The 12,079-nt window shown below is 43.7% G+C and overlaps 1 protein-coding gene across 10 annotated transcripts in view; it reads right to left on the bottom strand.

The window, feature by feature from the left end:
• Positions 1-12,079, bottom strand: part of CDH13 (cadherin 13) — a 1,167,676-nt gene that overhangs the window by 577,132 nt on the left and 578,465 nt on the right. For all 10 annotated transcript variants that reach the window (XM_077984054.1, XM_077984047.1, XM_077984053.1 and 7 more), the window contains 1 exon segment: positions 165-317. In XM_077984054.1, coding sequence (XP_077840180.1) covers positions 165-317 — 153 coding nt within the window.

The raw sequence follows: 12,079 nt of genomic DNA, 5'->3' as shown, positions 1-12,079 counted from the left end.
CCCTGTCAGGGTTCAACTCCATCCACTTCAGCTCCCACAGAAACACCCTAAAGCCATGCAGTCCCGGGTTTGATGAGGCACAGAAATAATGAGCTCAGTGGGAAGAAAATAATCTTTGAAAGCCACATTTCTGCACACACGGTGGGCATGGGAGGGATACTCACTTGATAAACAGCGATTACTTCTCTGTCTAAGGTCCGTGTCACGGAGACGCTCCCTGTGTTCTCATTGATTCTGAAAATTCCTTTAGGCTCTTGATCCACTCCCTTTCCAGTGAGCCGGAACTTGGACCTTTCTGGCCTGTCACTGTCGACTACCTGATCAGAAAAACAGAGAAACATTTAAAACTGTCTGGACAACACAGAGAAAGCACATTGCAAACATACTTCCGCGACAAATTCACTAATCACAGGTGCCAGCACAAAGGTACCTGGTGAACACAGATTCGACTAAAGTAACAGCACCAGAAATAGCATCATTGCCTAACGCCTTTCATTCTAATATCCACATCTTTGCAGCTGTCAGCTAAGGAAGCCTACCAGCACTCTGGTGACATATAGTGATGGATCAAGGAGAGCAATAATGCCAGTTCAGTCAAAATTGGACATTTACATTATTTTTAACTCCACCAAACATATTTTTTAAAAAATTTATCTGCAAGCAAAACAAAAAAGGTAATGGAAACCATTTGCTGGGCACTCATTGATCAAGATTCTAGGTATTTACATATATCCATAATCCACAGTGTCACCTGCCCCTTCACTTCTACTAAGTACTAGACATGGTGCAGAGGAAGCACTTTGTCTCATCAGAAAAGGTTTATACATATACATAGATACATACACACATCCATTTAGGGGGCTTCTTTATGTAATAGGTATATAACCCCTAAATATTATATATATTAACCCCCTATATATTAAATATATGTATCTATATTATATATAGACATATCTCAATTAGGGGTTTATATAGATGAAACCCCTAAACACTATATATAATATATATTAAACCCCTATATATTATATATATTAAACCTCTATTATATATATTAAACCCCTATATATTATATATTAAATATTATGTATATCAAACCCCTATGCATTAAATATATATAATATATAATATATATGTTATATGTGTGTATATATATAAACCTCAAATTAGGGGCATATCTATCTATCTATATCCACATCTTTGCAGCTGTCAGTTGATATATATATATGAGAGATATATATATATATATGTATATTTCAATGCTGGGGGCAAAGGACATTATTATTTCCACTTAATGGATGAAACCACTGAGATAGAACAAGTCAGCAACTGACCATGGCCAAATCTATGAAAGAGATAAAAATGGGTTCAGAACCACATCTTCCATTTCTCTAGAGACACTGCAATACAACATACAACACTGTTGTTTCTGAATTTACTTTATGGAATTTTCCTACAAATTGTCGACCTTGATTTGACATTTAAAGAATAAATTCGGAAGAGAAAGGTGGAGGAAAGTAGTTCCAGGCAGAGGGAACAGCACAGACAAAGGCGGCAGGCAGACAAGGAAGAGTCTGGAAAGTTTCGGAAACTGTGAGTTACTGGCATATGCTTAAGCATGTAGAGGGTTAGGCTGAGAAGTAGCTGGGGTCAAAGTATGGGGGGTCTTTTTATGAAGATGTTCAACTAAAGAGAACTATTATTGGCGTAAGTGTAGTCTAGAGTTTACCCTCAAGTATTCACCTATATTTATGTCACTTTATCATCAGAATCTTCAAACGTTAATTTGATTATAACAAAACAGTTTAAAGGTCCTGAACACAATAATCATTTAGGACATACAGATAAAAGAAAGCTGATACAGATCTAGCTGTCACCAAATGACAAATAAGCAGGCATCTATTGAAACATACTCAACAGTGCCTGGAGGGTTTAGGTGGCTAGGACAGGAAATCTGCCTTTTCCTAGTGAAAATGGGTCCTGTCCGCCCCCTGCTTCCCCACCAGCCCAGGCCACTATGGCTGCTGCCAAGCCTGCAATTCTGATGCCTGACACCAGGTGGCAGTGGTGCCTAAGGCAGCATTAACTTTATGCCAGGGTTCATCTGGCAGGATCACTGCACAGCAAGGTGTAGTTCCACATGGCATTACAGGTGTGTGTTTTTTTTTTTTTTCTCCGATTAAAAATTGTTGTTTATTAAAATACATTGAGTATTGACTAAACACCAATTACATCTGTTTGTATTTTTAAGAGTAACTGAAAATTGGATATAAAAGAAGATTAAAAATAAGGTATGTGAGCTGGGTGTGGTGGCTCATGCCTGTAATCCCAGCACTTTGGGAGGCTGAGCAGGAGGATCACTTGAGGTCAGGAGTTCGAGTCCAGCCTGGCCAACATGGTGAAACTCCGTCTCTACTAAAAATACAGAATATTTAGCTGGGCGTGGTGGTGCACAGCTGTAATCCCAGTTAGGAGGCTGCGGCAGCAGAATTGCTTGAACCTGGGAGGCAGAGGTTGCAGTGAGCTGAGATTGCCCCACTGTACTCCAGCCTGGGTGACAGAGTAAGACTATCTCAAAAAAAAAAAATGTATGTCATACCCTCTGATGAAAATAATTTTCAGTCACTGCTTGACTTGATTAATCCAACTGATATTTTTCCACTAACCCCCTACCTGCTGCCTGGAAGCCCCATGAAGTCAAGAGCCACAGCTTACCGGGCTCACCATTGGATCCCCATGGCTGGCAAATAGCGAGAATGAACTCCACTGATTGGACAGATATATGTTGCAATCCCAGCTTTCCCAGTGATCCACAGTGTGACTATGAACATGGTCCATTGCCTCATCTTTAAAGTGCAGATGACACCACTTACTTTCCAGCATTGCCAGGCTTTAATAAGATGGCATCTATAAAGTACATGTCCTACCACACAGAAGTGGCTCAGTTAATCAAAGCTAGTAATTCCAATATTAATCATCACAATAAAATTATACTGCTGTTAATGGGTAAGAACGGTGTCTCTATCCTTTTCTGAGGGAATAGGTGGTTTCCTCTTTTTTTTTTTTTTTTTTGAGACAGAGTCTCACTCTGTCATCCAGGCTGGAGTGCAGTGGTGCAATTTCGGCTCACTGCAACCTCCGCTTCCCAGGTTCAAGCGATTCTCCTGCCTTAGCCTCCTAAGTAGGCAGAGCTACAGGCATGCACCACCACACCTGGCTAATTTTTATATTTTTAGTAGAGACGGGGTTTCCCCATGTAGGCCACGCTGATCTCGAATTCCTGACCTGAGGTGATCCACCCGCCTCAGCCTCCCAAAGTGCTGGGATTACAGGTATGAGCCACCGCGTCCAGCCTAGGTTTCCTTTTTAATAACAAAATTCATAGGCCTCCCAGAAGAGAAGTGCTCTGGAAACAGCTCCCTGTGTGGAAAGCAGTCACCAAGCACACTCCACTCTTCTCTATCACTGCCATCATTATTGTTTCACCCCTCTCTGCCAGCAGCAATATTTACTGTCAAGAGGGAAAGAATAAGGCCTCCACAGCATGGAAGGGGGCCCAAGCAGGTTGTCGCTGCTGGCTGGGGGGTGGCCAGCTTTTATTCCCTTATATTTGTCCATACTGTGTCACATCTGTAGAAAGCATACAGCGAGAACGCCCTCAAAATCGGATCAAGGAGTCACTACCTGCTCCAGGCCTCAGTACTCGCTGCCCCCGCCTAGATGCAGAAGACACTGGTCCCAGCTGTGGATGCCACCCCCAGCCCGTGTCCTGCTGATTGGTCCACTTTACAGGGTGCTGATTGGTCCATTTTACAAACTTCTAGCTAGCCACAGAGTGCTGACTGGTGCATTTTTACAGAGCACTGATTGGTGCATTTTACAAACCTCCAGCTAGTTATGGAGCGCTGATTGGTGCGTTTTACAATCCTAGCTATAGAGTGCTTTTGGTGCACTTTACAATCCTCTTCTAAGACAGTAAAGTTCTCCAAGTCCCCACTTGACCCAGGAAGTCCAGCTGGCTTCACCTCTCATTACCACCTTCACCCAAATGTGGATTAAAACTCCTTCCTCTTGTTCTCCTAAGCACACCTGAGATGAGCAGGTCCTTTTTGAAGATCCTATTAACACAGAATGCATTCTAATGAGAAACGAACATGGGAATTCTACAAGAGCTATGAAGCAATCACGCTTCCCAAGAACGGGCTTCTCTGATCCATCTGTCTGTCAGACACAGGCCCTGCTGGTGAGGACCTGCCAGGAGAAGCCTTCTGGGCTCTTTGTTATCTTTTCTTGACTCTTCTTAGCTCAGAAAAAGTTGGGAACACAGCACCCAGACCTTCTAGAAGAAACAAGGAGGGGGTGGGGGAATGGGCCTCTTGCGACAAACATCACCACCCTCCCATTGCTCTACCTGCCACTCGGCACAGAAAGCTGAATTCTAGACCCAGAAATTATCCCAGGGCAACTTTCCCTTTTGCTGCCAAGGGTGGATCTCAATCATTTTCTTGCCCTCTCCCAGAGAGCTTGAGCCACTTGATAGTACAGAAACAAGAGTCTTAGAGGGAGGACCTAGCTGAGTTGGCATCTACTGCTGAAGTGAAATTACTTATTCCACAGGAAAGAAGCCAGTTCCCAATGTGAGGGCCCCAGCTTAGCACTGCACACGTCTGCCTCTCTTCTCTCTCTTCAACTTTTTATGTTCTTAAGGGTGTGCTTGTTGAACCTGCCTCCTGCTCCTCAGAGCTACGTTCACTTTGAAGGAACACTCACAGCCAAGAATGGTGTTCCCAGAGTGATAGGCCCTATGGGACCACCAGCACAGGGAAATGAGGGGCGTCACTTCCAGTAGGGGCCTTGCTGTCTCTAGAATAATTGGTCTCAAGTATCAGCATCACTGGGAACTCATTAAAAATGCACATTCCAGGCTTCCCCCAAGCCTCTTGAATCAGAAATCAGGGTAGGGGGAGAATTGCTGGCAATCTGAGCTTTAACAATCCCCCTCCCCAGGTGATTCTCATGCATACACAAGTTTGAAGACAACTGCTTTGGGCAGATTTCAGCACCATCCCTGTTCAGTATCACTGGTGCTGCTTTCCACCGCTACTGTTTGGAGCCCTCTGCTAAAAATAGGCTGGGTCTGTTTGCCACCTTCTTTCTAGACCGATTTTAAACAGATAACACTAACAGGAACTCTTTTAATAACCTGTTTCTAAGACCTCAGAAAGCAGAGTTGGTTTTTCTTAAAGTCACTAGATGCAACATCTCTACATGTGTCAAAGGCACCCCACGGTTTGGAGGAACCTTGGAGAGGAAAGCATGAAAGTGGAGTGGGGAGAGTCGCTCTTCAGGGGAAAGCTCAGTGTCTTGGCTCAGTTTAGATCCAGGAGGAAGCTCAAGCCCTTCTGAATTACCCACCAGCTCTCTGGCTTCTTGGTGCGTAGCTGGATTTTCAGAGGGACCCCAACATATTCCAACCTCACGAGCTGGGGGATAGGAGGTATGCAATGGCCATAACCCAAGGATACACTCAGCCATGCTTCAAAACCATCCCATGCAAATCAAGTCAGTTTCCAGACCACCTTGATTATGCTGTGCTAAACTCCTGGAAACTCCACAGCTGCAGCAGCTGAGCCTGCAGCCCTTTGATGTGGTTTAATGTCATGAAATATAAGAAATCCAGTGCACTCCTCTGGCCGAAGCAAACCCTGCCACGAGTCTCGACTGTTGCAGCAGCTGTTAAGGCCCATTATATACTCCAGAGCAGGGCTTCACAATTAGCGAGCCTTTCCTATTATTCTTTGTAATTCAACCCTTCTTTTCACAGTGGGATTTTTTTTCTTGTCCTCTGAGTTGGAATGGAAAAAATAGCACAGATGAGAAAGAACATGAGCCCCTGATGCCAACACTCTGGAAGGGCATGTAAATAGCACACAGGAGTCTTGCCACATACCTGGGTAGACTTCCTGGCTGGCTGTGGGGGTGGCATCGCACAGCTGGGACCAGTGTCTTCTGCATCTAGGCAGGGGTAGGGAGTACCCAGGCCTGGAGCAGGCAGTGGCTCCTTGATCTGATTTTAAGGGCGTTCTTGCACATCTTACAGATGTGACACAATATGGACAAAGTCAATGTTCCCTTCTGTTCCCCTGCAAAGTCCCACTCCCACCTCCATTCTCAGTTGTAATGAATGATACCATGTTGTATGTGTTTTTAAGGTATTTGCATACATATGAACTCATAGACTATATAGCAGCTTTGAATGGTTTTACATAAATAGGGTCATCATATATGCATTATATAATTATTTCTACTCAATGTGGCTGAGGTTGAGGTTTGTGTGTGTATTCATTTATAAACTTCGGGGGGTGTTTTTAGATTTACAGAACTATTACAAAGATAGTACAGAGTTCCCATGCACCCTTCATCCAATTTACCCTAATGTTGACATCTTAGGTAAAAATGGAACATTGGTCATAATTGATAAATTAATACTTATACTTGACTATTAACGAGACTCCAGATTTTATGTATTCAGATTTCATCAGTTTTTCTAGTACTTTTTTTTTTTTTTTTAATGGAATCTCGCTCTGTCACCCAGGCTGGAGTGTAGTGGTGTGATGTTGGCTCACTGCAACCGCCGCCTCCTGGGTTCAAGCAATTCTCCTGACTCAGCCTCCCGAGTAGTTGGGATTACAGGCGCCTGCCACCACGCCTGGTTAATTTTTGTATTTTTAGTAGAGATAGGGTTTCACTGTGTTAGCCAGGATGGTCTCAATCTCCTGACCTCGTGATCTGCCTGCCTCGGCCTCCCAAAGTGCTGGGATTATAGGCATGAGCCACCGTGCCCGGCCTCTACGAACCTTTTTTTTTTTGACTGATATCCAATCCAGGGCCCCCCATTGCCATGTGTGACTGTGGCATTTCATTGTACATTCTGGTACTTCCCTGTAGGTTCTCATTTTCTTGAATTGCACTTTAATCAGTTACTCTTTTTTCCTTGTATAGAAAATGAATTTGATGTATCAAAATGACAGAGTCGCCAAGTTCCGCTTGTCATTATCCTCCTCCTACCCTCTGCCAACCTGTCTCCTCTGCTCCTTAACTCAGATCTCAAGTAGCTACTTTTGCCTGCTTTGTCCTCAGAGCCTAGAACAGTATGCGGTACCTGGTGGGCTTTCAAATAAACATTGTGCAATGAATAAGTAAATGAATATTAAGGAGCCTCTTTCCTGGCCTCCATGTTTCTGATTTCTCTCTTATCCTATCTCCTATCCTAATTGCAACCGGAATGGTCATTCTAAAATGCAAACCCACGTCTGACTGGGGCAGTACCTATATTAAAACTTGCAATGGGCCTGGCACGGTGGCTCATGCTCATAATCCTAACACTTCGGGAGGCTGAGGAAGGTGGATCACCTGAGGTCAGGAGTTCAAGACTAGCCTGACCAATGTGGTGAGACCTCGTCTCGACTGAAAATACAAAAACTAGCTGAGCGTGGTGGCAGTTGCCTATAGTCCCAGTTACTTGGGAGGCTGAGACAGGAGAATCGCTTGAACCCGGGAAGCAGAGGTTGCAGTGTGCCAGGATCACACCACTGCACTCTAGCCTGGATGACAGAGTGAGACTCTGTCTCAAACAAACAAACCAAAACAAAACCCACGAAAACTTGCAATGGTTCCCTCTGCCCGAGGGTAAAATCTCAGAGCTCTTCTTTGATGGGTCTCCACCTGCTTCTCCAGTCCTAAGCCACAACCCAGCATGAGCCACAGCCCTCTGAGCTGTGCCTTTCTTTAGCTGGACAGCCATCCCCTACCTAGTCTGCTGGGGACCCCCTCATCTTCCTGGACTTAGCGCCAGCACTTACCCACTAAAGCTTCCCCTGACCCTTTCTCCTGCCCACTCCATGCAGACTTAACCTCGTCCACCGAAGCTGTAGCCCTCCTAGCCTGCAAGGTCTGTTAAAGTGAAGGGAGCAGCTTGCGTCTTTGTGGGTGGTGGTAACTGTCCCTCAGGCTGTTGCTTTCTTATTCTCTTTCACATTTCTGGGGCTTGGAACATAGAAGACACTTGATTAACACTTTGAGTGAAGAAGTACAACTTTATTTGCCTGTTTTTATATGATTATAAAATGCTTCATAAACTCATAAATTAAAAGCAAGGTCTGTCATACAAACCTCCTTTTCTTTTTTCTTTGAAAATGCAGCCACTTTACCTGGAGACACATTTTCAGAGCTTTATTTCTCTTTTTACAATTCCTCTCCATGGTAAATGCACCTGATAGCAATAACTTACGCACACCCTGAAAATGACTCTGTATGGAGGATACACCTGGATGTCTGTTCCAAGCTAGGGAATCTGGGAGTGGCCAACCTAGAGACTGGTTCCTTGTCTATGAGGGACATCGGAGCCCCTGGCCTGGCCCATGGAACATGGGCAGCAGATCCAGGCCATGACTCAGAGGTTGAATGAAAGTTGCCAAGTGAAGGATGTTAGGGAAAGGGCGCTAATTGGAAATGCTATATAAACTGCATGCCTTTTGCAAGTGGCTGTGGTTCTCCCGTCCAGCCTACCACCACTGAACTCCCCTGTATGGAAGCACCCAGTAAAACCCCTCGTGTCATTGCTGGCTCCAGGTCTCTTCTTTGGCATCTTGAACCTGGTGCCACCCCCACTGGAGTTGATAGGGGTTCAGCAGAACATCCCCATAGTGAACTTCCCAGGCAGTGGTAATGCTTAGGAGTTGAAAAAGGACTTAACGCCATCCCCATCCTTATAATCTGCAGGGGTCCCTTTAAATGGAGACCCTCCAAGCAAACACTGTGCTTGTGAGGCAAGGCAGCTTCTAGATTAATATTCTAGTACCCTTTCCCTGTCACATCCAACCAAATTAATGCGTATAGTTTTCCTCTCTGTAGAAAATCAGGAGACACATTTTCAGAGGATGAAAACTATATATATGCGTTATTATCACAAGGATGCAAAACTAGGAAATAATTAGACCTTCCTTCCTGGTTACCAAAGCGAACAAATCACATATGAACAGCATTGGTCTTTAGAGGATAGAGGTAGGTGTGATACTTTTTCCTTCATCCTTATAATATTTTCAGTTTTAAAAAATGAGCCTGTATTACTTACACAGGAAAAAACAAACAATTTTTAAAAACATGTAAGAGGAATTATTGGAGTTAGATGCATATGCTAATTTAGAAGGTATTTTCTACTCTATGTTAAATAGAAAAAAAAAATAAAACACTGTTGCCTTTACCTATAGTTGTTCAGTGGCATTTGTGTTTATCATTAGACTGGTTCTGTAAGGTGATCTGTTAGCATTAATTAATTCTCAGCTGTGGGTTAGTCCTTGACATGCCTTTGAACTTGAAGACACAGCCATTCAGCAGTCTGGGCAGCTGCAGTACCATGCTTTTCTCTCACCCTCATGCTGCTCACCACGTTCAACCTCTAGGTCATAAATCAGCCAGAGAACTAAGGAAAGTCCAAGGCCAAGAGTTCCCATACCCTGGTGGAGAAACATGGAGCCGAAGTCCTGGCAATCCATTGAGAAGGATGGTAGCTCCACACCCACCTTATCAATCAGCGGTGCTCACGTCAGCTAGGGCTGGCTGTGTTCGTCACCAAGGTCAAATGGGCTCCCATTATCCCACGGAAGGTGCTGAGGTTAAGATGGAGCACTCGGGAAGAAAAATAAAACTCCAGTACACACGATGAGGGGATCTGAATCTGCCATCCAGATCCTTCATCTCTTAGTGGTCCTTGTGCCAGCCTGTTTTCCCTCTTTTATAGCAGACTCTCAAGATTATGCTTAAGTCTAACTTAAACTGAGCTCTACAGAAGTCAATGTTCATTTTGGGGTTTTTTGCATTATTTTCTGATAGTGTGCCCTTTTTTTTCTTGGTTATTTTCATTGGGATGCAGTCTTTTTATTTTAAGGAGAGTATTTGTTAATTTCTAAGTATTTGCAGGAGTTTTCTTTCTTTCCAATTTATCATATACTAATGTGGCTAATAAGAGTTCTACCTTTAAATGTTATTTTAAAATTTATTATTGGCCAGGTGCAATATCATCTTTACTAAGTGACTTATAGACACATGGAAAGAATAAGCATTCTGTAGCATTTTTTACAATAGCCAAAAATGTGGGGACAACTCAAGTGTCCATCAACAGATGAATGGATCAGAAAAAGTGTATGTGTAGGTATGTGTACATATGTATATGTGTCCACATGTGTGTAAATATAGTGAAATAGTATTTAACTTTTAAAAGGAAGGAGATGCTGATACCTACTGCAACATAAATGAACTTTGAGGACATTATGCTAAATGAAATAAGCCAGTTACAGAAGGACAGATATTGTCTGATTCCACCTGCATGAGGCACCTAGGGTTGTAACATTAATAGAGACAGAAAGTGGAACAGAGGATTCCAGAGGCAGAGAACGGGGAGTTAGCATTTAATGGGTATAGAGTTTAAGGTGAGGAAGATGAAAACCTTCTGGAGATGGATGGGGATGATGGTTGCACAACAATGTGAATGTACTTAATGCCACTGCCATGTACATTTTACCACAACTAAAAAAAAATTAGGATTTTCTCTTTGTAGGCCACCTAGTTCCATATTTATGTATCTTTTCTAGTATTAACTGATTAAACTATTCAGATCCTCTCTGTCCTTGGTTAATGTTACTTTCCAGATCTGTCACATTCCTAAGTATTTTAGTCTGAGCACAAGTGATTTTATCCAGTCCTCCCTTAATGTGTTTGTTTGTTTAACCTACTGTGGTTTGATTGCATAGAGAAGGTCAAGGCGCTTTTGTGAATTATTGGCACTAGGATGCTCTGTGAAAAAATATACTCTGGTCAATGTCCTTGGTCTCTTGATTAGAGCAAATAATGGGTCCCCCAAAGTCAAATTCCTCCAGTATATACTTTTGAAACTTTCTAGCTCGCCTTCACAACACAACTGTTGAAATGTTATGTAACTGCTGTAGTCTAAGAGCCATCTCACTGATTAGACTCTATGCTCCTAGCGCAGTGGCCACATCTGCTTGTATTCACTGGTGTCCCACAGAGCCAAACGCAGTTCCTGGCACAAAGTGATTGCTCAAACATTTGTCATCCAGTCAATGAATGTATCTCAATATTTTCCAAAAAGGACAAGACTGTCGGGTACATGTGCGAATGCCTGGCATGCTGAGCTTGGAGCTTGGCATGAGATCCAGGGTACAGCTCCTCACGTACCTGCCATTGTAGCATGTCATGGATATCACTGGAGGAGGTGTGCAGTGGATCTCATGCCCAGCCCCTTGGCCTGGGGACATGAGATGTGCATGAGAAGCGGCACATGAACCTGCATGAGATGAAGATGAAGATAACAGGAGATGGTGCAGAGGGAAGTTTTAGGTGAATGCTGAGATTGTCAGAGAAATTATGGCCAGAGGGCTTCATGGGCAATCACTACTTGTGTTTGTTTTTGAGAAGATGGTTGTGACATTAAGAAGCAGGCAGGGAGAGAAGGGAAAAGCTGTCAAAAGTCCTCCTCCCCTGGTTGAGGTAAATTTCCTCATTGGACCCATAGGGTGTGTATGAGTCACTCTTTCATGCCTATCCTTCCCAAAGCACACAGCCCTCCCTGTATTGAAATATGTAACCAGCACAATGCTGTTCTCACTGTAGGAGCTCAGTCTATGCCTATTAATAATATATCCCAACCTACACCGACATTCGCTCAGCCTCATGGTCTGTTTCCCTCTCATGACTTTGAATAAGATGTTTTCCTTCTGCTGGGCACTGTGGCTCACGCCTGTAATCCCAACACTTTGGGAGGCTGAGATGGGCAGATCACAAGGTCAGGAGATCAAGACCATCCTGGCTAACATGATGAAACCCCGTCTCTAGCAAAATACAACAAATTAGCTGGGTGTGGTGGCACGCACCTGTAGTCCCAGCTACTCAGAAGGCTGAGGCAGGGGAATTGCTTGAAATCAGGAGGTGGAGGTTGCAGTGAGCTGACATCATGTCACTGCAGTCGAATGGGGCAACAGAGCAAGACTCAGTCTCAAAAAAAAAA

This window comes from Macaca mulatta, chromosome 20, assembly GCF_049350105.2.
Source record: "Macaca mulatta isolate MMU2019108-1 chromosome 20, T2T-MMU8v2.0, whole genome shotgun sequence".
NCBI lineage: Eukaryota > Metazoa > Chordata > Mammalia > Primates > Cercopithecidae > Macaca > Macaca mulatta.
This window is presented reverse-complemented; position numbering and strand designations above follow the sequence as displayed.